We start from the raw sequence: 26,797 nt of genomic DNA, 5'->3' as shown, positions 1-26,797 counted from the left end.
AGTTGTGGGACTGGAGTTTGGGATGAGAGAGGTAGGATGTCAGCATTTATTTCGTTTTCTTCGGAGGAGTGGCAGACGACCAAGACAGCACTTTCAGGAACTGGAGTGGTTTCCACAGCAGGCGTTTGTTGGATGCTGCTGTGATCTGACCCATCAGGTGTTGGATCAGTTTCTGACTGTTTTGTGGGATGTTCAGGTGGGACTTCTTGTCCGTTTGGAGTTATGGTGCTTGTGGTTCTCTGGGAGAGAGATGAGGTGCTGTTCTCTGGGGTGTGTTGAGTCAGGTGGTCGCTGCCATCTCGTCCGGCCGCTAGTCAGGATGAATCTGGTTTCTTTTTCTCTTCCCACTTCCGGTCGTCCTCCTTTCGTTGGAAGAACTCTTTCATCATCATTTTCATCAGCTCTTGAGAGTCGAAACAAGGTGAAGTCTTTTGTTCTGGTATGGATTTATTTTGAGCTCGGTCAGCTTGGAATCTTTGTGAGTTTTTTCGTCGATTCCTTGGGCTGGTTGCTCTAGGGTGTGTTTGTCGTTTTCCCTTGGATTCCCATGAGCTTTTTCCTCTGGGGTTTCCAAATGAGCTTGGCTGATTCCAAGTTTTCTCCCAATGACTCTCATGAGGTCTTGATTGGTTCCATGAATTTTCCCAGTGACGTCCAGGTGAGCGTTATCGTCCACGTGGTCCATCCCAGCGGTTGTCTCTCTGTTTAGGTCGAGTACCAGTGTGGGAGTCCCACTCTCTGTTGGACGAGGATGCATTCCACTCTTTGGATGTCGGCTTGGCAAGGTCTTGATGCTGGGTGCCCTCTAGGGCCAGCCCTTGACTCTGTGTGTTGAAGTCAAGAACTGTGGTGGTTTTGGTGCCCTTTTCTAAGGCCATCTTCTGTTTGCAGTAAGCTTTGTGCGCCAAGTCTCTTAACTGTTGAGCACTCATTGTGCGTGGACAGGCAAGGACGCCAAGATGGTGGCTCACCCCAGGATGGAGGTTTCTCAGGAAGAGAGTTTTGAAGTTCAATTCTTCCTCCATATTCTGTTCGTTGCGAGACCCGAAGTACGCTAGCCTGAGTCGGCTATAGAAGACTTGAGGAGATTCATGGCGACCTTTCCAGGGCAGCCACTAGTCCTTGTTCTGACTCAGGGTCAGCGAACTCTTTAATGAGAGCTTCTCGGAGCAGGTGGTAATCAGTCTTTGTGTGGGCAGGCTGCCAGTCCAGGAAGCTGCGCACTTCAGAGCTGGATGTGGCTCTGAGCAAATAAAGTCTATCTTTGTCAGTGACATTGGGTCTCATCTCCAGATGGAAGTCAATATCTTGCAGAGAACTCTGAACCTTCGGACTACCTGGCACATTTGGAGTGAATTTGCCAATGTTTCTAGCATGCTTGTCAAGGTCTCTGAGGTCCAAGCCATGAGATGATCTGTGGCTGGCTGGAGCAAATTGTTTTAGTTTAGTGGGGAGATAGGATTCTTCGGAGGGAGCTGGTGACTGTTTTGGCACTGCCCCCTTCTGATCATGTGCCAGTCCAGGAACAAGGGAGCCGGTCCTGCTTGGCAAAGGTGAAGTTGGTGTCCGACGTGTTCTTGACGGCTCACAGCGCAATTCATATGCATGCTTGAGTTCCTCTTTAATACTGTCGGACTCTTCTTTGATGTAGTCAAGCTGACGTGTTAGGTGGCTGACCTCATTTCTTGACTCATTCAGGTGAGTTTCGAGAGCTTTAATTCGGCTGTTCTTGTCTCTGAAGTCAGCCTTTGCTTTTTCCAGTAGCTGTTCTGCGTACTGTAGCTTGTCGGAGAGGTCAGCGTAGTCTGCTCTGCCTCGTTCCATTTCTTGCGTAGTAGCTGCTAGGGTCTCTTTTAGCCTGTTGATCTCCTCTTTTGCGCCTTGTTCCACTTCATCAGGCCCTTCTTGTCGTTCCTGAGCCTCCAGCTCCAGCTGTTCGATGCGTCGTTGTGCATGTGTCAGCTCCTGCTGGCGATGGGCGGCTTGCCTGTCGCTCAGTTTGAGGGTGGCGATGAGTGTGTGGCTTAAGGAGCCGGTGATCTTGGCTAGTTCTTTGTGACTGTAGCTCTGGCTTGGGTCTTGTTTCATGAGGCTTGTTATGTTGTCATCCAGCTGGTCCTGTGTCTGATGCTTTAGTGTTTCAGCGGCTTTAGGTAGGATGCTGTCTGTTACAACACTTAGCCAGGTCTCCAGGTCCTCCCAGTGTCCAGCAGGGTCTGTTGAGCGAGACATGTTTTGGCACTGCGAGGGAGATCTAAACTGACACAGACCTTGAAGAAAAGAACAAAACAAAACACAACAAAACAAAACAAACAAGCAGGGCAAATCAAAGGTGTAAGGGTGCAATGTCAAGTGTGGGCTAATGGGAATGAGTAATGAGTGTGTAAATGTGCAGGTAAGACTGGTTCTCGACTGTGGTCCTCTCGTGGATGTGCTTCTAACTCGGAGTCTCTGCGAAAAGAATCAGTAAGCACACACAGGTAGCACAGCTAGAGAAGAGCAGAAGAAAAGAAAAGCACGAAACAAACAGAATAGCATTCAGCGAAGAGCAGAATAATAATGGGGTGCTTCCAGTTTCCCTATAAAATGAAGTTTTTGTCTTTAACACCGTTTGCAGAATGAGTTTTGTAAAATTTAATTTAGAAGGATGGTTCTAGACAGGGGTTTTGAAAAAGATTTCAAAGTACCAGGACTGTGATTGTTATTAAAATTCCCTCCGGGGTGAAAGAAAAACAATAACGATGACAGTATTGGTTTCTCAGCTAGTAGGATTGACAACCATGCACCATGAAGCGTTTCTAGATGCGCGATCGGGGTTTATGGACGCCTACCAGTCTCCTTGTCAACCTGCTTGAGCCTAAGCTGAGTAGGATAACAGGATGAGGAGGGAAGGTAAAGTGAGTGTCATACAATTTTGAAAGAAGTGTTCCGTTTCCCAAATATTTGTTAAATATTTCTCAAACACTCTGCTTTTACGACTTTCACAGGTACAAATCCAAAAACCAGCAACAGTAGTCAAACCAGAGGAGGACAGCTGAGAGAGAGAGAGAGAGAGAGAGAGAGAGAGAGAGAGAGAGAGAAGAGAGTGAAGTTTTGCTCCCAAAATTTGGAAAAATTACAGGGTTGACAGAGTGGTGGCGCTAGGGAGTCGCTACACCTAGGGGGTTGGCTTACTGCGCTAGCAGAAGTCAACTGACCCAAGTATTGAGGGAGACCCCAAAATGTTCCTTTAAATAAATGAATTAAATCAAAGACTAAGGGAGTGAAAGTCTGAGACTAAACTTTATTTTAAATGAATTTTGAATTTAAATTTGGAAGTTGTGAATTAAAATTGTATTGGGTTCAGCATTAAACATTGAGAGCAATTACAATCAAATTAATTAATCAAGTATCATCTGAATTAGGGAAGCCCAAATCCTAATTAATGACTAATGAAATTAAAATTTCAAAGAAATAATGATTAGTTAATGATTAAAATTGCCAGATGTTTGTAAGGAACTACAATTAAATTAATCCACAAATATCCATACCATATGAAAGCTAAACTGAAATTGATTATGAACTTGATTTACAATTAAAATTGAAATCGAATTAAAATTCCCAATCAAAAATTCATATTCCCAGATGTCATTAAAATCAGTAAGAGCAGTTACAAATAACAGGAAATGTCCTTAAATGTAATCAGGATGATTGCTAATTGCTAAAACCCAAAAGATCAAATTTAGGAGAGAGACAACTCTTCAACAAATGAGATTAAAAAAACAGGTTTATTAATTTAACATTTGTCACGTTCTCTCAAATGGGAGGAGATGAGAAAAGATAAGATGTGTAAGTTAGAGAGAGAGAGAGAGAGAGAGAGGTGAAAGCACTAGAGTGAATTTAAGTTCAGTAAGAAAGAAGTCATTCCAACATTGCAACATTGCATTCAGACCACAAAATGCTATGCTAGCCACTAGCTCTTTAGCAATGCTACTAGCTTTACATAGACTGTAATGCAACCGCGCTAGTTTTAGCTAGCTCAGCTTATGCTAGGCTTTGTTTACACACAGTTAAATATGGCGCTGGCAGTCTGCGCATGCGCACTTAAAGGTTGTCCCGGAAAATGTTTCTTAAGGCTTCCGGGTTACAGCTGTCACTGTCGTGGTGACTAACGCACAACAAAGAATACACTTGTTCTATACTCTTTGCACACAGATAACAAACAATAAAAGCACAATAATTATTGAACTGACAGCGCAGTTCATTCACAATGAACCATTCAGCTTCTTGCGTTTCAGAGCTGAACAACCCCCTCAAGTTAGAGTGAGGCACATTAATCCACAGATTTTTCTGCAATTAATAATTAACGTTACTGAGATCTCGGCAATCTGAATTCGTGTCAGTTTCTGGACACGCAACAACATGCAAGATTTACTGCAACAATACTTGATCAAGAATTTTAAAAATAATCCCATTCAAATCAAACTCAGACACGTATAGTGTTTAGAGTATTAATATCTCATCTCACGAATGAGCGGATATAGGCGGCACATTAGGTAGCTACTCTCTAATGTAACCATGCAGGGATTTTAGCTTAGTTGAAATAACATTGGAACACGCAATATTATCCACTAGCTACAAGGCCTAAAGAACAAAAGCAAGGAACACGCTTACTCTGTCCTGGTGCGCTCTAAGGCGACTTTCCTTTTGTCTTGGCAGACAATCTTAGATTCATTTACTGCAGTTTTAACAACAACAACAAAACGTACAGACAAACAACTCGAGTTCAGATTTCATTCATCCACCGCGCCTTATGTGCAATCATTGTAATGACAATCAAAAAGCCTCGTTTCTGTTTCTAATCTATTTTCCGGACCAATAGAAAAGATACAATCACACAAGTTACTTGTTTTGTGTACAAATTAGATTAAACTGTCCGCATTCTCCACCATTATGTAATGTACCTTAGCCTTACGTCATTTATTAGCTCAATTTAATTGTTAAAGGGAATAAGAATTGAATCAACTGTAAATGATTCACTGTAAATGATTCAGAATTAATATTTAACACTTCATCAATTATTCGTCCAGCGAAAATTGAGGTTAGAGTATTTTACCAATTCTGGATAAAATATTATTCTGTGGTCAACAGTAACAATATTTTATTATGATTATTGTTATTATAATTATTATATTATTATAAGCAAGAGGTAACTTGATCTTAAGTTTAAGGCAGTAATTTGACACACAATACAAAAAACTCGTATATGTGAAAATCAAAACAATATTTATTGACTACTTCTAATGATTACAGGAAACTAAGGCTAAACACACACACACATACATACATGTACACACATTCGAGGAGTTGATGAGTTATGAAAAGTCCCAAGTTCAGTGCTAACTTAAATTATAACCTGAGGAAAAATCACAAAAGCAGAGCTTTGGCTTGATTCTTTAGGTTTAAAGGAGTTTCACCAGTTTCCAGCAAGAGAGAGAGAAGTTTGCTTGTACCTGCGTTTGCTCTGACAGCTGAGGTAATCGGGTTGTTCCGTGACTCGTGTACAGCGGAGTCCCGCGTTCTGGATTGGCTGTCTTTCAGGTGACGTCTTCTCGGGAAAGCCCTGTGGGTTGCGCGGAAGCTTTGAAGGATGCTGCTGGCTGGTGAAGCTGTTCTGATCTGAGCGTCTGGCTTGAGCTCTCTTCTTGGGAGACTTTGGTCAGATATTTCACCGAGGGTTGTGGAGTCTGAATGTGACGGCTGTTGATCAGCGGCGTGGCTCGTAGTTGAAATCGGCGGCTGTTAGATGGAAAATCAGCCCCGATAAAGGATCTTCTCAACTTCTTCTGTTCAGCATGACCCAAGCAACTTTTCAGCCGTGGTCAAAGTATTTCTGACCGACTTCTGACTTCCAGCTTCTGACTCTGACTTTACTTCATATTTCTCAACTGCTGTTAGCTTGTTCGGACAGCATAGTTTTAAAGGAGCAATTCTGGCTCCATCCTTCGGATGCGATCCTCCAATGAGACGTTGCTACGGAGATTAGACACGCCTCGTCTATTGTCTATTGATCACATCGCGTGATGTCTGCAGAAAATTCTCCTGTTTTATTAACAACTTTATAAAGTTTCTTAATATTTTCCTGATACTGAATTTCAATGTTTAATTCACACAGAATTACAGAGAATTATAAATTCTGCATTTAGAGCTCAAACACGACACACTTCTTACACACATATTACAAGACTGACCTAATTAAAACAATGATTATAAGAGAAAGAAGATGCATACAGGACTACAAACATATAAAGCATTGACTCCAACATATTAGTAATCACATCATAGCAAATGTTATTCTGGATATAGTTAATACTTTAAGTAATAGACAATTGTCCCTTTTGAGATTCAAGATTGAATCCTTAAGCATAGTTTAAACTCTGACCGGAGTCATGGGTAACCGGGTCACGATGGACGGTCACACAAGGGAGGTATTGATAGGACAGATTTGTCTTTAAATCCGTTGATGGGTGTTTTCCTGTTCTGTCCGATAATACAAGAGGGTTTTGTGAGAGAATCAATAGATTTAATGTGATCAGACCCACGTGATGGGTTCTGATTAGTTTATTGCTGATGAGCAAAGAAGTCCTTTAGACAGAGTCCTTTGTTAAAAGAAGTCACGTCATCACTTCTGTAAAAGCTAGGTTTTTCCTGTCAGGAAATGGATCTTTTGGACCAAATGAAGCTTTGTTCAATCATGCCTCTGGCTGATAAAGCCATTTGGTAACGTCTGTCGAACGGGTCCCTACACACGGCCCGCTCCTGAGGGCCGAGGACCCTGACGTCGTGGTGGCCGACCTCGAGGGAGTGGGGCAGGTCTGTCCGGGTGGCTGTTGTGGAAGGCTTGTAGCTGGTTGGGATCAAGGATGTCGTTCCGCGGGACCCACGACCGTTCCTCTCGCCCGTAGCCCTCCCAGTCTACGAGGTATTCCAGGAGACCACCATGGCGCCAGGAGTCCAGAATTTCATGAACCTCGTATGCAGCTCCATCCTCCGTCCTTTTTGGCCACGAAGAAGAAGCTGGAAGCAGCAGGGGAAGTAGACGGACGGATGTATCCTTGCTTTAGGGCCTCTTCAATGTAGTCCTCCATGGCCTTCTCCTCCGGCACAGATAGGAGGTAGATCCTTCCCCGTGGCACTGGCTCACCCGGTAGCAGATCTATGGCGCAGTCCCATGGCCGGTGTGGAGGTAATTTGGAGGCTCGTTGCAGGCAGAAGACGTCGCTGAAAGACGTCATCTTGAGTAAGGAGGGAAGGATGGCACTCACCAGAGGTCTTGGAGGGCGAGTAGGGCATGCGGAGAGTACATGCCCAGGAGAGGCGCAGTAGAGGCACAAATTCAGGGTTAGCCATCGCTGTCGTTCAGTGGGGGAGAGCCGAGAATTTTCTATTTGCATGGGTTCGTTGGCTGGTTCTAGGGAGCTGACGGGTTCGGACCGACGGAGGAGATGTTGAGGAAGTGGCTGGCCCTGGTGCTCTTCGAGACACTACTGCATACGAGTGCCTACACGGATGGCGAGTTGGATGAAGCATTTGAGGCCGATGTTGTCCTCGTATGCAGCGAGATGCAACCGCAACTTCGGTTCCAACCCCTGGCGGAAGGAAGTGATGAGGGCTTGTTCATTCCATCCGCTGCTGGAGGCCAGAGTACGGAACTGCAAGGCATAATCACTCACAGTGTTAGATCCTTGTTTCAAATTATAGAGTTTCTCACCGACTGATGAATCCAAAAGGGGTTTTCCAAAGACTTTGCGGAAATGAGAGACGAAGGCAGAATATGATTTTACCATGGGGCCTTTCTGAATCCAGAGTGCGTCTGCCCAACGGAGAGCTTTTCCTTGTAGCTGTGAGATTATGAAGGCGATCTTAGAGGTGTCTGTGGGGTAAAGTTGCGATTGCATCTCCAGGACCAGCTCACATTGCAGGAGGAATCCGCTGCAATCCTCTGCCGATTTGGTGTAAACAACTCTTCTGCTTCCATTATACTGTGCCACATGGCCTCGCCCACAAACTGCCATAACTTTAAAAGACAATATCTCCGTTTGCATTGAACTTTCAGTGCTGTAACTTTGCAGATACTGTTTATGCTCCAGCAGCAACATTACACACTAACTAAAGTTAAAAAAGTGAAATCGCATGTAACCACCCCTTTAATTTCCACTGAAGGCGGGACATATTGAACAGCTCCTCCTCCCCTTTTTTTTAAATAGCCAATAGCATTTTGTTTAAATTACAGCTCAGCCAGAGCCGTTGAGTTTGATAAAGTTTACTTTCCTTCTAAACTCTAACCATTTATCCTCCTAATCTCATTCATATCGCTTTAAAATAAAGCATTCTGTGTAGAATTCAAATGTGTCCGATACATTTTGTGGTCTGTGCTGACTTGCACGTATCATCCTCTTTCGGCTATTGTATCTCTGGACCGGAGCAGGCTGCGTGCGCACTGTGGCAGTTTGCATTATACTAACGTGAAACCAAGCTGCAACCTCCCCCAGTTTCTCGTGAAGCCAATACGGAAGTGACAGAAACTGCGATTCATTGACTGGCCGCTAGGGACAGGCTGCAGAAGAGAACAGAATCTCATTGAGTCCCATGTTAAAGAGGCCAAGTTTACAGCAGAAAAAAAACATGTTTACAGTCTGGTTCAAATTGTGGTTAATCACAGTGTAAATCACAGTGTAAAACATGTCATTTCTTGTTGCCTACAGGTGGCGCTATGACTCCTAGAGATTTAATCAGATCAATGTCATTTTTGGTCAGTCTAATCTAAAGGCCTTTGTGACAATAAATTGCGAAGATCTAGAGTTTTCGCTGAAGGGCGTGTCCGTGGCGGCATGACAAAGTTTGTCAAAGTCGTGGCGGCATGAAAAAGGAAGCCGTTGTAACTCAGGCATACAATGTCCGATCTGCTCCAAACTTCACATGTGTGAGTCCTGGCCTGAACATATCTGTATGCCAATATTCAGTTAGTCATAGCGCCACCTGCTGGCAACAGGAAATGGCATGTTTTACACTGTAATTCCCTCCCAGAACCACAGTTCAATATGCCACAAAGTACCAAACATACTAGAAACACGTTAAATCATGCAACACTTGGCTAAGTGCTAATGTATGCTATTAACGCCATGAAACAGGAAGTTGTTGTAACTCAGGCATATGATGTCCGATCCGCTCCAAACTTCACGTGTTTGATAACAGTCCTGGCCTGAACACATCTATATCGCAATATTTGGTTAAGGTCTAAGCGCCACCTGTTGGCAGCAGGAAGTGTGGCATTTCGAAACGACTTTGGCATAATTCTCCTGTATTCATTCGCTTACATGCATGTCGACCACTGTTCACTGTTTTCCTAAGGCCAACAGGTGGCGGTGAGCCCGGGTGAGACAGCCCTTTCATCGCTGCTTGCAGCTTTAATTAGGACCCGAGCACCGATGGTGTGAGGACCCTATTGGAATTGCTCCGTTTATTATTATTATTATTATTCTCCAAAGTAAATCGCATTTTTGAGGGCCTAAACGTGCTCGAAAACTCATGAAACTTTGCACACCAAATATGACATTGATCTGATAAAAGCTCTAGGAGGAGTTCGTTAAAGTAAAATGTCTTGAAAATGTAAAAAACGGTGAATTAATTCAAAATATCTGACTTCCTGTTCGGTTTCGGATTTCGCTCCAAGAGACTTTTTTGTAGGTATTGGGCTTATAAATGTGTGTACCGAATTTCAAAACCCTAGTGAAATGTAGCGACAAGGGCTGTACGTTAGATGGCGCTATTGAGCCATTTTGCCACGCCCAATTCCGAAACCCATAACAGACGTAAATTTTCACCACTTCTGATGCGTGTGCAAATTTTCATGAGTTTTCGAGCACGGTTAGGCCCTCTAAAATGCGATTCACTTTGGAGAAGAAGAAGAAGAAGAAGAAGAAGAAGAAGAAGAATTAAAGCTGCAAGCAGCGATGAAAGGGCCCTCGCACCCAGGCTGGCAGATGACGAGGGCTCTTGGAGATGGCGCACTCCCTGCAGCCCTGCACGTACCTTCTGACATCCCTGGCCAAGTTGGGCCACCAGAAGCGCTCTTTCAGCAGCGAGAGGGTCTCATTGACCCCCGGGTGACCAGTGCCAAGTGATAAGTGAGCTGCGTGGATGAGTGGAGTGCGTCGTGTATGGGTGATATATTGGAGTCCTTGCGGGCAACCCGGCGGAGTGTGGTTGGAGGCATTGGAGGAGGGCAGAGTTTCCTCGGACCACTAGATGGGACTCACGAAGAGAGATTCTGGAAGAATGGGTTCTGGAGTTTCATTTTTCTCGTCAGGAGCATGGAGACAGGATAAGGCATCAGCCTTGAGATTTTTGAAGCCAGGACGATAGAAGATAATGAAGTCAAATCTTGAGAAGAACATAGCCCAGCGAGCTTGACGAGGGTTCAGTCTTTTAGCAGCCTTGAGATACTCTAAGTTTTTATGGTTGGTTAGCACTTGGAAGGGGTGTTTGGCTCCCTCCAACCAATGCCTCCATTCCTCCAACGCGAGCTTGACGGCCAGGAGCTCACGGTCACCGATGTCGTAGTTGACCTCCGCCGGGTTGAGCTTACGGGAGAAGGCGGCGCATGGATGGAGTCTACTTTGCTCCCCATGCTGCTGGGAGAGGACCGCTCCCACTCCTGTGGTGGATGCGTCCACTTCCACGACGAAAGGAAGGTCAGGGTTAGGGTGGACGAGGAGGGGAGCGGTGGTGAAGGCGTGTTTGAGGGCTTCGAAGGCTTGTGTGGCATCTTCGGACCAGGACAGAGACTTGGGCTGATGACGAAGGAGGTTGGTTAATGGATAGACGATGGAACTGTAGCCTTTGATGAATCGGCGGTAGAAATTGGCGAAGCCTAGAAAGCGTTGGAGTTCTTTTATGGTTGTAGGTGTGGGCCAGGATCTGATGGCATCAACCTTCCCCTCGTCCATCCGGATTCCACTGTGATCGATGAAGTATCCCAAGAAGTAGACAGATGACTGGTGGAAGGAGCATTTTTCCGCCTTGAGAAACAGTTGGAACTGCCGTAAGCTCTTGAGAACCAGCAGATGAATATCCTCGACGTGTAGTATCCCGACACGGAGTTGCAGCGGTCCCACACAACGACTGATTTTCTTGCGGCTCAGGGGCTTTCCGGTGATGGAATGGCGAGGGTGTGGTGGAGTGAGTGCTCGGTGCAGCGCGTCTACGAGCTCCTGGAATGGGTCTAGTTGGCTCATGCTGATATCCTGTCGTTTGTTGTGTCCGGTCTTCTGTTACAATACAGACGGCACGGAGGCAGATGTAAAAGCAAGTATGGCAGTTTTATTGATATCAGCAGAAATCAGGTGAGTAAATGGTAAATGGAGAGTTTGATGAGATGATAGGAGAATGATACTGTCCTTTGTGGTTTGTAGATGGATTTCTTGGAAGATAACCCAGATGACTGAAGACGGGGAACACTCACACACACGGAGAAGCACACAGAAAGAAGACTGGAGACACTGGAGACACTGGAAGCAGGTAAGAAGCAGATAGGAGTCCTTGAGGTAAGTATACATTAGTCTGTGATACGTACGAGACCGGACAATGATTGTGTGTGTGAGTGTGGCAGATATAGTGCTGGTGATTGCTGTGGTGATGACGTGCAGGTGGTGGTGATTAGAACTCTGGTGATTGAGTGCGTAGGTGGAACCTGACGTGTCTGTGGCATCGAGTAGGCCCAGAGCCATGTGGCTCACCCTAGTTCCCTTTCGTGGGAACTATCGACGCTACGTCAGTGACGTGATGGGAATCCTCTGCATTTGTGTGTTCGTGAAGCACTATTGTATCCAACCAATGAGAGAACGTGACGTCAGAGGCGGGCGACGTCGCGGACCGGAACCTATAAAGCATGCCCAGAAACAAAGAACGCTAGCTTCTGTTGTCTTCAGTAAGCGCTATTTGTATCTTGTCTGTCTTATTTACTGTTGTCTGTCTACCATCTCGCCGGAAAGTGATCTCTTCGTCTGAGGACAAGAGTTTCTAACAAGTGAAATAAGACACATAAAAGACATATATATATATATATATATATATATATATATATATATATATATATATATATATATATAAAGAAAATGACGGAGAAAAGCCAGCAATTCACTAAGTGTGCACCTCCTTGCCCGCGATTCATCGTGGAGGGAGATACACACGAGATGTGTGAGAAATGCCTGGGAGTTGAGCACGTAATGCTTACGACAGATGCGTCCCTCACGGGCTGGGGAGCGATCATGAGTGGTCGCTCAGCTCAAGGTCACTGGGAGGTACACCAGCTCTCCTGGCACATAAATCGGCTGGAGATGCTGGCAGTGTTTCAGGCTCTGAAGCACTTCCTCCCCGACCTGAGGGGCCACCATGTGTTGGTTCAGACAGACAACACTACGGTGGTCTCCTATATAAATCACCAAGGGGGACTGCGGTCTCGGCCACTATGCAAACTGGTCAGTCACATCCTCCTGTGGAACCAGGGGAAATTACTCTCGCTAAAGGCGGCGTATATTCCGGGATATTTGAATATGGGGGCGGACGCTCTGTCGAGGCACTGTGGAGGAAATCAGACCAACTATTTGTATGTTATGGGTCCCCGAGTCGAGGGGGCCCAGCGTCTAAGCAGAGGATGAGTAAATGGGTGGTTGAGGCCATCTCATTGTCGTATAAAGCCCTGGGGCGTCCATGCCCCTTGGATGTTAGGGCACACTCAACTAGAGGTATGGCTGCTTCAGGAGCTCACATGTCAGAAGTTTCCTTGGCGGATATTTGTGGCGCTGCTGGATGGTCATCCCAGCACACCTTCATCAGATTTTATAATCTTAATGTGAGTAGTACTCCGGGTGCTTTGGTGTTACAAGATAGCAGCCAGGCACTCGGAGGCACGGCGTAGTGGGGACAGCGTTCCCATCACGTCACTGACGTAGCATCAATAGTTCCCACGAAAGGGAACGTCTTGGGTTACGAGTGTAACCCTTGTTCCCTGAGTAAGGGAACGAGACGCTACGTCACGTTGCCGTACCTCCAGCATGCCTGGAGCGCTTACTTCAGACATATCACAGAAGCTAGCGTTCTTTGTTTCTGGGCATGCTTTGTAGGTTCCGGTCCGCGACGTCGCCCGCCTCTGACGTCACGTTCTCTCATTGGTTGGATACAATAGTGCTTCACGAACACAAAAATCACGTCACTGACGTAGCGTCTCGTTCCCTTACTCAGGGAACAAGGGTTACACTCGTAACCCAAGGCGTTTTTTGCCTTGATTTTAAATAAAGTCTCAGTTGAGCATCTGTCTGCTTTTTGAAAAAAAAAAAAAAAAAAAAACAAACAAACAAAAAACCTACACGGTTTCAAAACCTTTTTTGTGATTTTGTGAGTTTTTTTTTTTCTTTGTGTATATATTTGATTCTATTTGTTACTTGTGTTGATTGGGTTATTAGTTTAATGAATTGTATCAGGTGTGATTGACCATGTTGATAAAATTATGAGAAATTGTCATCTTTTGATTATTTACTGTTTGTCTGACCTGACGAAGACCTTTTTGGTCTAAATGTTGTCTTTTTTGATAAATTTTGAGAGCAGCATTGGCAGTGTGCCGATTTTTGTTTTTTGACATTCAAGTGGCTCTGATGATCGGGCATCTGCTCTAAGTTGTGTTGGGATGTGCGCATACTACTACTGGATGGATGGATGTACGCATGTACAGTACTGTTAAGGTTTTAGTCCTCCCTCTCTCTACCACTTTTCTTTCCCCACCAATATGTCTTTTTTGTTTGGCTTTCAGCTGAAATTGTACTTAGTTGTGTTTGGTATAATTATTATTTAATTTCATTGTAAATATTCTGCTAAGATTTTATATTTCAATATAATTCCTGCAGAAATGCACACAGTTTGCCATCATTCTGATTTGAATGAGTTTTATTAGTTTTGAAAACAGTTAGCATTTGAAAAATGTGCTGCAAATATAGTGTTTTGCAGATGAAGTAAAAGTGTTCATGGACATGGTCATTTAATGCATTTTGGTGAAAGCAATGAAAAATTATACACAGTTTGGTCGACATAGACTTCTGTTTTGCTGAATGTGTCAAGAGTTTTGAAAATGTGGCTTCAGTATTGAACAATGCTTGTTAGCAACTGAAAAAAAAAAAAAACGTACTACATTCACTTTATTTCTCCTTAATATTTAAAAAAAGTTTCCTTAGGTCAGTGTGTATACTTATACAACTATCGTTTTGAGTTTTAGATCAGTGGATTGAGGACAAAGGGAGTAAAGTGAGGACATTTTGGCCAGTCCTCATTTTATGCTACCTCTTTTTTGGCCTGATGGTGAAGACTTGGTTTTAGTAATAAGGTCAATATATAGGTTAAGGGTAGGTTTAGGGTAAGGGTTCGGGATAGGCACTTAATCGTGATGGATAAGGTTAGGGTAAGGAGCAACAGACTGCATTGTGTCAATGAATGTATTCACAAAGACAGACGTATATGTGTGTGTGTGTGTGTGTGTGTGTGTGTGTGTGTGTGTGTGTGTGAATAATACCTGTGTTGTTCAGCAGGTTGTGTCTGGCTCTAATGAAAGCCTGTATATCGGCATCAGTCTGTTTATCTCCAATTAAAGGAATAGAGGTAAATGAGAGGTCAGCTGAGGGCAAGGCTCTGTAAAACAATAAGCAAATTAATACATGAGTTATCATTAGGATCGGTTACATAGTGGCTCCATCATTTATCAGCAGTGGTGTAAAGTGTTTAAGTAAATGTATTTAGTTACTGTACTTAAGGTGAGACACTACAGGCAAAAACTGTTTTTGAGATTTTGGGCTTTTCATAAAGTGTTTTTTTTTCCTCAGACTAGTGGAAAGAAAACATCCAAAAAGGCCATTTTCTCAAAATTAGATTTTTCTCCTATACTGAGCCACTTCAGTAGCACTTACACCAAACTTCAGTTCCCTTTCAGTCGGTCACGTTCGACGTACGTCAGTAGTGACCGACGAATTGGGATATCGCTTAGAGAGCCCTATCATCTTCGTGTAAACTAAAACAAGCCAATGGAATTGGCGTGCGATATTTGCATAATGCGCACCGCCCCCGACAGGTGTATATAAATAGGAAGCAGATGCAATCGCACTCTGTCTTTCGCTTCGGAGCCATTCACTGGTGTCCTGTTTTAGAAGACTCCTTTCTTCGTTTGTTTTATTCTAAAACATTGCCTCAGAAGAGGATTTACAGCGAGCTTTCAGTGCTGGTGAAAGGGCACGTTCAGCGAGGTCGCGAGTCTCCGAGGAGCTGAGCTATAAGCTTGAAAACTGCTGTTTTCACAGCAACACAAAGAGTGTGTGCGTGTGTAGCGATTTGGGCCGGTTCCTCGGTGTGTCAGGGAGTGGTGTACCTGACACATCGCGTCGCTCCCTGGGTGCTTCAGCACGAGTGAGTTGACTTCCCCTTCTAAAAGAGCTTTACAGACGAACCCTGACAGTATGTCATTTCGTCTGTGCGTTAATGGGTGCGGTCGTTCCCTGGTCCCTGCTGATGGGCACAATCGTTGCATCTCGTGTTTGGGCATTCTGCACGCTGAAGCAGCTTTTGTGGATGGTTCATGTTCCCATCGCGATGCTGAGGTCGAGACTCTCCTTCCTGAAGTCTCAGGAAGCGGGGGTCCCCTCTCCTATGCCGCGTACGACCGTTTTTTCCGGCCCCGGGAACCGGAATGACGGTACGGCGCTGTATAGGAAGGGTGACCGGAGGATTACGGTCAGGGCTTCCCCGCCGAGCGGAAACGCTCCTCGGGCCCCTGCCGCCTCACCAGCACCGCAACCCATCGTGCCACCGTTGGTTTCCGCTGGGCCCTCTACGGACTGTCCAGCCGTTACCTTTGGTGTGCTGGCGGCGGATCGGATGTCGATCGCTGCATCGGAAGGTGAGCCTAAGTCCTCGGGGGAGGATTCGGACGCGCTGCCGCCCGGGACGGTAGCGTTGCCCGAGTCGGATCCCGAGCTCACGGCTGTGCTCTCCAGGGCCGCCTTGTGCGTCGGGCTTGAGTGGAACCCTCCACCCTGTCCCGGCCCATCTCGGTTGGACGATTGGTACTTGGCGGGGGGTCGCGCTGGTCAAATCCAGCGTCCCGCCCCAATGCCTTTCTTCCCGGAAGTACACGATGAGGTGACCAGGTCTTGGCAAGCTCCGCATGGGGCTCGTACAGGGCCTGGTCCCTCGTCCGCCTTCACCTCCCTGGACGGCGGGCTAGCCAGGGGGTACGCGAAGATCCCACCAGTCGAGCGGTCTGTTGCGACGCAGTTGTGTCCAACGGCCGCTGGCTGGCGCGGTGAGCCGCGTCTCCCGTCCCATGCCTGTGAATTCTCAGCCGGTCTGACTGAGAAAGCTTACAGTGCCTGTGGGCAGGCTGCCTCTGCCCTGCACGCGATGGCCCTTTTGCAGGTCTATCAGGCAAAAGCGCTGTCGCAGATGCCCCAGGAAGGTCCTGACCAACAGCTGCTTGGGGAGATGCGCGCTGCCACTGACCTTGCCCTCTGGGCAACGAAGGTGACAGCGCGTTCTGTTGGCCAGGCGATGTCTACTCTGGTAGCCCAGCAACGCCACCTCTGGCTGACCTTGGCAGACATGAGGGAGACTGACAAACATCGGTTCCTGGATTCCCCCGTGTCTTCGGTCGGCCTTTTCGGCGACGCGGTGGAGAGCTGTGCCCAACAGTCCTCCGCTGCACAGAAGCAGGCTGAGGCTATCAGACATGTCATGCCACGGCGGTCCGCTGCTGCCTCCACCCAGCCGCCCGTGACTCAGCCTCAGCCCGCTCGTCGCCGAGGGCGCCCGCCTGCATCTTCCTCCGCCCCTGCTAAGTTGGCAAAGCAGCAGCCTACACCAGCCAAACAGCAGGGTGCCGGGCGCGGACGTGGTGCCCAGCCCGTCTCTGCCAGCCAGGTGGCAAGCGGTCGGGGAAAACTCGGCCCTGAGACAGGCGACCTGGAGCGGAAGGTTCCTGCCCTTTGGGAGAGTATTCCATCTGCTCTCCCACCCCCGGAGGAGGGCCGGGGGGGATTTTGTGGCGGCTGTCCATCTACCGCCGCTGGCTCTCCGGAGTCCAGCGGTACCCACTTTGCCACAAAAAGAGCAGTTTCCTCAAACTCCAGGTCACAACAAGGGGTGTCAGCTCCCTCCCCATTCGCCAGCAGGTGGCAGTGTGTTGGTGCAGACCGCGTCCCGTGCGCCGTCTCCCATGCACACTGCTGCCTCGCAGAGTCCGACCCCACTCCGGGCCGCCCTCAAGCCGTCCGAGTCGGGTCCCTCTCTGCCTTGCTGCCCCACCCCCGGTGCGTCTGTGGTGCCTTTGGTCCCGCTGGCTCAGTGTCTGGAAGCGTGGATAGCGCTCCCCAGCCTGTCCAGTTGGCTCATTCGTACTATCAGACTCGGCTATGCGATTCAGTTCGCCCGGCGTCCCCCGGTCTTCAGGGCTGTCCACTTCACTCAGGTGTCGTTGGACAGTGCTCCTGTTCTCCGGGTGGAGATTGTTGTCCTCCTGGCGAAGGGTACAATCAAGCCGGTCCCTCCAGCCGATATGAAGTCGGGGTTTTACAGCCCCTACTTCATTGTACCGTAAAAGGGCGGTGGGCTACGGCCAATCCTGGACCGTCCCCAGGATTGGTTTGCAGCAATAGACCTGAAGGACGCATACTTTCATGTCTCGATTCTGCCTCGACACAGACCCTTCCTAGGTCGGTCTGCGTTCGAGGGTCGGGCATGTCAGTACAAAGTCCTACCCGACATGGTTGTAGCTCCCAACCGGTTGGGTCTTCAGGTCAACTGGGACAAGAGCAAACTCGCCCCCGGGTAGAGGATCTCTTGTTTCGGTCTCGAGCTAGACTCGGTCGCACGGACTGCGCGTCTCACCGAGGTGCGCGTCCAGTCGGTGTTGAACTGCCTGAGCTCGCTCAAGTGCAGGACAGCGGCTCCACTGAAAGATTTTCAGAGGCTCCTGTGGCATATGGCATCTGCAGCCGCGGTAACGCCGCTCGGATTGCTTCATATGAGACCGCTTCAACACTGGCTCCGCGGCCGGGTCCCGAGATGGGCGTGGCAGTGCGGCACGCTCCGTGTCCCCGTGACACTGAGCTGCCGTCGCACCCTTGTCCGGTGGTTGAACCCTTCGTTCCTGTGGGCCGGAGTACCCCTCGAACGAGTGTCCAGGCACGCTGTGGTCTCCACAGATGTCTCTGCCACGGGATGGGGGGCCACGTACAACGGGCATGCAGTGACAGGTCTTTGGACGGGGCCTCAGCTGCATTGGCATACCAATTGCCTCGAGTTGCTAGCGGTTCGTCTTGCGCTGGCCCGCTTCAAGGAGCTGTTGTCAGGCAAGCACGTTTTAGTCCGCTCACTAAGCACTGCGGCCGTTGCGTACACCTACCGTCAAGGTGGTCTACGCTTCCGTCGCATGTTGCAACTCGCCCGCCATCTCTTGTTGTGGAGTCAGAAGGATCTGAGGTCCCTTCGGGCCACTCGTGTCTCAGGTGTGCTCAACCGTGCAGCCGACGAGCTGTCACGGCTGCATCTACTTGCGGGCGAGTGGCGGCTCCACCCCCAGGCGGTCCAGCTGATTTGGCAGCGTTTCGGCGAGGCCCAGGTAGTCCTGCTTGCCTCCCCGGAAACTGCCCTCCGCCAGTGGTTTTATTCCCTGACCGGCGGCACGCTCGGCACGGATGCCCTGGCACACAGCTGGCCCCCGGGTCTGCGCAAACATGCGTTTCCCCCAGTGAGCCTTCTCGCACAACTCATGTGCAAGGTCAGGGAGGACGGGGAGCAGGTTCTGTTAGTGGCTCCGTACTGGCCCACTCGGACCTGATTCTGAGACCTCATTCTCCTCGTGACAGCACCTCCCTGGCCGATTCCTCTGAGGAAGGACCCCCTGACTCAGAGACGGGGCACCCTGTGGCACCCGCGTCCCGATCTGTGGAACCTCCACGTGTGGTCCCTGGACGGGATGCGGAGGTTCTGAGTGATCTCCCGCAAGCGGTCGTAGACACTATCACTTCCGCTAGAGCTCCTTCCACTAGGAATCTCTACGCGCTGAAGTGGAACCTGTTCGTCGAATGGTGCGCCTCTCGCCGAGAGGACCCCCGATCATGTTCGGTCGGATCCGTGCTTTCCTTTCTGCAAGATGGGTTGGAGCGAAGGCTGTCTCCCTCCACCCTCAAGGTGTATGTTGCCGCCATTGCCGCACATCACCATGCAGTTGAGGGTAAGTCCCTGGGGAAACACGATCTGATCGTCAGATTCCTGAGGGGGGCCAGGAGACTGAATCCTCCTCGCCCTTCCTCCGTACCCTCTTGGGATTTGACCCTGGTTCTCACAGCTCTCCGGGGTCATCCCTTCGAACCTTTGCAATCAGTCGACCTGAAACTAATGTCTCTTAAGACGGTTCTTCTGGTTGCATTGGCTTCCCTGAAGAGGGTAGGGGATCTGCATGCATTTTCAGTCGACGAAACGTGCCTAGAATTCGGGCCCGGTGCTTCTCACGTCATCCTGAGACCCCGGCCTGGATACGTGCCCAAGGTTCCTACCACTCCCTTCAGAGATCAGGTAGTGGACCTGCAAGCGGAGGCAGACCCAGCCCTAGCTTTGCTCTGTCCCATCCGCGCGCGTTTACGTGGACAGAACGCGAAGCTTCAGGACCTCAGATCAGCTCTTCATCTGTTACGGAGGCCAGCAGAAGGGAAAGGCTGTCTCCAAGTAGAGGATGGCCCACTGGATAGTGGATGCCATCGCCTTGGCGTACGAATCCCAGGGCGTGCCTTGCCCGCTCGGGTTGAGAGCCCACTCCACCAGAGGGGTGGCCTCTTCCTGGGCGCTGGCTCATGGCGCCTCGCTGACAGATATCTGTAGAGCTGCGGGCTGGGCGACACCTAACACGTTCGCTAGGTTTTATAGCCTACGTGTAGAGCCGGTATCCTCGCGTGTACTCGCATCCACTAGTCGGTAGACGTGTTGTACCCGCTCTAAGTGTCGGCTTGCAATGCCATTCCCGCCACTGGCCGGATACGTGCATACTTTCACTCCAGTCGTGTTCCCCGCTGGCGAACCCTGTCGAGTTCCTCCGCCTCCCCCTTCGGCTCGGACATTGCGGAGTGTCTGATGCCAGGCCTACATCCGTCGCTGACACTGTCTGTTGGCTGGGGCCCATATGTCGTGACCCCTCTACGTGAGCGGTCCCATATGTGTATTTTCCACGGTTTAAAACTCCCTACGGGCCGAGTCCGTGTCTTTCCCTTAGCAGAGCCAGCTCTGCTGTCACCTGTCAGATGAGTCTCCCCCTAACCAGGTGGAGCCATCCCAGGGACTCCATATGCGTACTGCCCCCCCGGGCCAGTCCATGTGTGTATTCCCACGTAAACTCCTCCCCCATTGGGTAGGTAGTGGTTTCCGCAGCGTCCCTCACGGGTTCGCTTCCCCAGTGTGTCTAGTTTACTTAGTGGGTAGTGGTTAGACAGCAGTAGACTCTCTCGGTGTAAGCTCGCCCCCTTCACCGCCAGCCGGTGCTATGGGCGGCTGAGCTTGTGCTGGGCACTGGAAGGGGTTTCGTAACTGTGGCGCTTTAGTTGGGATCCCAATTCGTCGGTCACTACTGACGTACGTCGAACGTGACCGACTGAAAGGGAACGTCTCGGTTACGTATGTAACCCTCGTTCCCTGAAGGAGGGAACGGAGACGTACGTCCCGTCTCCACAGTTTCTGTACCCTCGCTGTAGTGCGGACACCAGTTGTCTCCTCAGCGAAAAACAGAGTGCGATTGCATCTGCTTCCTATTTATATACACCTGTCGGGGGCGGTGCGCATTATGCAAATATCGCACGCCAATTCCATTGGCTTGTTTTAGTTTACACGAAGATGATAGGGCTCTCTAAGCGATATCCCAATTCGTCGGTCACTACTGACGTACGTCTCCGTTCCCTCCTCCAGGGAACGAGGGTTACATACGTAACCGAGACGTTTTATTCTTATCTATATTCTGAAGGTTTTTACAGAGGGGTTTGCTCGTATATATAATTTGCCTGATTTTATAAAACATTTTAATCCTAATTTTTTTTTTTTTTTTTTTCTGGCTGTTTTTTTAAGAGATATCCAGTATTGTAAAAAGAGATATCCAAAATCCACTCTGTAATAACCGTTGACTCGAATATATCAACACAAAAAAAAGAAAGAAAGAAAAAGAAAAGAACCTGACTTCATCCAACGTTCAGATTTTTGTTCTATAAATGTATGTATGTAAGACAAAAAAATGTTTACAATTCTTAATATAAGCAATCAATCGGGGAAATATAGTGATAAATATTAGTGTTTTTTTTTTTACCCTATTCATCTGGGTATGGTACATTATTCTGTGGCTTGCTTGTGGATAAGCTGTTATCCTCACTTAAATAAAGAGATACTTGTTTAGACTGATTATGTAATGGTCAGTGAACCTATATAACAGTCATATTTAAACATAACATTTCAGAAAACTTGTAAGACCATTTTTTTTTTTTTTTTTTTTTCAATTCTTAATATAAGCAATCAATTGGGAAATATAGTGATAACTATTAGTTATTTTTTTACCCTATCCACCTGAGGTGTCTTGCCTTAAGTATGTTTTTGTCAACATTGTATTTTGAGAATCAAAGATATTAGCAACTTTTACTCTCTACATTTTTGAATAAGTATATGTACTCTTTACTCCAATACATTACAACATTTACAACAACATTTATTTATAAAGCACATTTAAACACAACATAGATTGATCCAAAGTGCTGTACAAATTACAAAGAAGATCTACACAAAAATAATTACAGGTTTCCAAATGCTAAAGAATAAAAATACGATTTAAGAGTAGATTTAAAAATGTCCAATGAAGGAGCAGACCACACATGATAGGGAAGACCATTCCAAAGCTTGGGCCCAGCCACAGAAAAGGTCCGATCACCCTTTGATTTATAGCGACACCGAGGCACAGTTAAGAGCAAGTGAGTAGAAGATCTAAGTGCAATCCATCACTTTACATCCCTGAATCTTAACTTATATAAACTTATTTATGTAGAATCATATCTCTTACCTCTGCTCTCTGGAAGAGAAAGATGTCTGTTCCCTTTGTCTTCTCTCCTGAGAATCAGTGTCATCAACTTTTGGACTATTGTTCCTGAATAAAAATGACCCTTGGTAAATGACCCTTTGCAAAAACATTACTGGTCACAATAATAATGAAAAGACAAAGACACACACACACGCACACGGAGACGCACACACACACACACACACACACACACACACACACACACACACACACACACACACACACACACACACACACACACACACACACACACACACACACACACGGTGCTGCTTAAATGTTTGTGAACCACTTCACAAAAATTTTAACAAAATAAGAGGGATCATACAAAATGCATGTCATTTTTTATTTAGTACTGTCCTGAGTAAGATATTTTTTACAAACAAGGTTTACATAAAGTCCACAGGACAAAAAAAAAAAATATCTGAATTTATAAATATGAACCAATTCATGAGTTTATGAACCCTTGATTCTTACAGTTTTTTACAGATGCTAGGACACATTTCTCAATACTTAGGTCACTTTTGCAAAACTCTTCACACAGTTCTCCTAACCTACTTTCATCTTGGCAAAGCAGTTAATTTCACATTCAAAATGCACTACAACTACCAAAACACTTCATTCAGGTCTCAAATCAACTCATTCTTTCAGAACACTAGCAAAGGTTGACAGCCGACAAACACACTCTGTCACCCACAAAACAATGACCTGAAAAACACTAACAACATGTAGCATTATACAATGTTTTCTTGTGTAAAACAAGGACACATCTCTGTTTATAATTCACTGCAATATATGTTACTGGAATGAATCAGACATGATGCAGAATTCGTCAATATTTTATGTTGTTTATTTATTTTTATATTTTTTGTATAATTCCAAAATACAAGAATTTTTATACACACCATCCACTGATACAGATACAATTCAATTGTTTTCATAGCATTTGATTTTAAGATTTAAAATATATTTCATTAAAATATTACTGTAGGAATGTAGCAAATTGCTGTCTTATTGAGTTTTGTATTATGTTTTTGTTTTGAACACAAGTTTAACAGTTTTGAAAACAGTATGTAAGCATGTGCAAATCGGTCTGTACATACAAAGAGTTTTGGCAGTTGTTGTGTCTGAGTGAGAAAAGAATTCATGAAATTTGAGAGATGTAGTCATTGAATGCATTTTGTGCCAAAGCAATGATAATTGATCCTCAGTTTAGCCCACATAGACTTCTGTTGTGCTCACTGTGTGAAGAGTTTTGCAAAAGTGACCTAAGTATTGAGAAATGTGTCCTAGCGTCTGTAAAAAACTGTAATACTGTTATTACCTGGATGATCCACGACTGTTTTTATATTTTGTGATAGTTGTTCATGAGTCGCTTGTTTGTCCTGAGCAGTTAAACTGCCCAATATTCTTCAAAAAAATCCTCCAGGTCCCAAATATTCTTCAGTTTTCCAGCATCTTTTACATATTTGAACCATTTCCAGCAGTGACTGTATGATGAGATCCATTTTTTCACACTAGTGTTGCTTTCATCAATGAAAATTATGACTAAATATCGTTGTCAACGAACCTTTATTATATGACGAAAACGAGACGAGACCAAAGTCCCTTTAAGACAAGTCAATTCACTCGTCGGGCATTTAAGTGCAGCTCCTATCTCTTTGAATGGGGAAACACCAAATTCTCCAAAGCTGTTCACCAAGCTTTTGATTAAATATCATATTTGAAATAACCAAGGAAATCTGACAACAATTGTCTCATAAATTTTGTTTCCAAATGCTTGAATCATGACAAAAAACCTGTATTATTCAGGCTGGATCAGGCTAATGCGCAGTCCTAAATGCATGTCTCTTCAACCAAAGCCACTGGAAGGCAAGCCTGCAACCTTTAGCTGAAAAAGCGTAACAGCTAATGCTAAAGCTCCGCCCCCCGCGGTATGCAGGGAATGAGACCAGAGGCTGTTTTTTTAATTCAATGGATGAGAGGCTTCACTACACTGATGAAAGGTGCTCTAAGTGATGTCATGCATTTTTAGGCCAAAACATTTTTTGTCACATACAGCAAACATCTCCTCACTATCCACTATCACTATCCGCTAGCTGGCTGTCCCCTGAACACACTGTAAAAAAATGCGGTCTCTGTAGTCGCCACAAGCTCCAAAAATGGCAACAAAAACAAACTGGTGCAGTCTGGACCACAAAACATAATAAACATGCTCCAGCCAATAACCCACAAGAATGATTTTAAATGCACGTTCATGACTGTTTCAGGAAGCACGGAGGGGAGGGGGAGGAGGAGGGAGGTCTAGCTAGCCTCTGTTTTGTTTGACAACACTTCGAACCTCAACAGGAAATTACTCCACCCAGGATCGCTTAGAGCACCTTTAAACAGCTTTTATGGGGAAATAGCTAATCAATTAATTAATGGCCTGTTTGCCAATCTTCAGAATGTTTTACACTAAACAATACTTTTTTGGGAACTATATGTAGATTTTAGCTTGATAAAAATGTATTTTTTTAAGAGAAGGCAGTTGCGACTGATGTCACTGCCATTACGTGATAGGCTGAGAGGTGCCACACGTGATTAAGTTAGCCATTACGCTTTCTCCAATAGTAAGAGATACAGACCCTCTTATCTCCCCATTATATACAATCTCTGCTTCAACTTCATTTCGGAGGTGCGCGTCTGACTGTTTCTATAGAAACCGGAGCTTCTAACGGCCGCTGCAGTGCGCATGACTTTACCAATTGGCGATTGGCTCTTATTTAGAAGGCGGGACTTATTCCGCCATATTGCGCGTTGCACTTTCTCCCATTCAAAACAATACGAGTGACACGTCTTGTGTTATTCTATAGTCTTTGACGAGATGCAACGTAAATGCTGGTCATGTGACGATGACTATAATTAAATGTATAATGCAATATTGTTGATGAATAAAAACAAGACTAAATGTGGTTTACAACATAAAAACTATGCTAAAATGTCTCTTCATTTTCATTGACCAAAAATATAACATTATTTCGTCTCGTTTTGTCGTGTTGTTATTATTATTTTGCAGTATTTCTGTTTCCTGTGTCTCACTTCAGTGGCTGCATCAGGTTGCACTGCGCAGACACAGTCGACATTACTTCCTCAAGCCCCATTCGCGGCATTATTTAGAAGATGCGGTGAGTTAGCGTAAATGACAACAAACAAAGTTAAGTCTGACACAGAGAAAGGGACCGATACATAGGGAAATATGTAGATTTCACATGCTCATAACTTCATGAAAAATGCACAGATCATAGAAAATGCACATCATTATTTAAAGCAGATTCTCACGATTAAAATGAATCCAAAATCAACATAATATATTGTGTTGATCGCAAGATATTACTCACAGAATGATGTAAAAACATGTCTCTGATCTTTCCGGATGCAGTGTGTATCCAATGTTCCTGGAACCTTCCATGTTCATTTTCCAATGTGGAATAACACAAAATAGGGATCATCTTAAAGCTTAGAAACTCAGCTCTTTAATGCATCTAACCATTTTGAAAAACTCCTAAAGAGTGCTGAGAAGTGCCTCTAAACCAGAGTTTACTGCCCGTGGGCACCATCTAGCTGCGAAAAAATGAATAACAACTACTCTATGCTATCACCACAAAATTTGAACCAGATGCAGCTCATATGTAGAAGAGCATCACCAAAAAATACATTTTCTGTGATTTTATTGCCTTACTGAGTTATTCCATGTCAAATAAAAAAAATTTAAAATTATAAAAAAAAAAAATTATATATATTTTTTGTCTTTTATCAGCAGTTTTTCAGCATGAAAATGTCCAAATGTAATTTATATTTTCTAAAAAATTAAATATCAGTTTTCTATCAATGATACCTACCTTTTGACTCTCCTTGCTACAGTTTTGGAGTTACTTTTGTGTATGGTGCTCAGAAAAAAAACCCCTCTAAAAAGCCTTCAGGTCTTAAAGGGTTAAAAGACATCTCAAGACATCTCAAAATAAGACTAAAATGCTCAGACTTTTAGTCAACTAAAACTTGACTAGACTAAAATGAGTATGAACGTGACTAAAACTAATAAAAACTAAAATGACAGCTTGACACAAAGATTAAAACAGGCTGCCAAAAACTACACTATTTCACACTGAGGACAACTGAGGGACTCAAACACAACTATTAAAAAAGGTTCAAACATTCGAATATCAAGGAATATTGTACTTAATTTGTCTTCTGGCAAACATTTAAGTGTCTTCCAAAGGGCAATACTAAATAATAATAATAATAATAATAATAATAAAAAAAGGTATTTAAACAAAATAAGAAAAATTTATATATATATATATATATATATATATATATATATATATATATATATATATATATATATATATATATATATTAGGGTTGTCAATGTTAACGTTATTATTTTAATTCGTTAAGGATTTTGAATTAATCATATGTGTTAACGTTGACAGCCCTAATATATATATATATATATATATATATATATATATATATATATATATATATATATATATATATATATATATATATATATACATACACAAAAATAATTACGGAAGCATGCTTATACATTTTTTTCTTTGTCTTATGGACCATATG

The 26,797-nt window shown here is 45.4% G+C and overlaps 1 protein-coding gene and 1 pseudogene across 1 annotated transcript in view; both read right to left on the bottom strand.

Annotated features, from left to right (window-relative positions):
* Positions 1-314: 314 nt before the first annotated feature.
* Positions 315-2,232, bottom strand: LOC137006184 (uncharacterized; annotated as a pseudogene).
* A 12,251-nt stretch (positions 2,233-14,483) lies between these two features.
* Positions 14,484-26,797, bottom strand: part of kif6 (kinesin family member 6) — a 452,839-nt gene continuing 440,525 nt past the window's right edge. Inside the window, exons 20-22 of the mRNA XM_067366883.1 lie at positions 22,157-22,240; positions 14,600-14,715; positions 14,484-14,503 (exon numbers count right to left, since the gene is read on the bottom strand). Coding sequence (XP_067222984.1) covers positions 14,484-14,503; positions 14,600-14,715; positions 22,157-22,240 — 220 coding nt within the window. The remainder of the gene's footprint in view (positions 14,504-14,599; positions 14,716-22,156; positions 22,241-26,797) is intronic.

The sequence above is a fragment of the Chanodichthys erythropterus genome, chromosome 18 (genome assembly GCF_024489055.1).
Source record: "Chanodichthys erythropterus isolate Z2021 chromosome 18, ASM2448905v1, whole genome shotgun sequence".
Classification (NCBI taxonomy): domain Eukaryota; kingdom Metazoa; phylum Chordata; class Actinopteri; order Cypriniformes; family Xenocyprididae; genus Chanodichthys; species Chanodichthys erythropterus.
The sequence above is the reverse complement of the archived record's forward strand: the minus strand, read 5'-3'. Positions and strand labels throughout refer to the sequence as shown.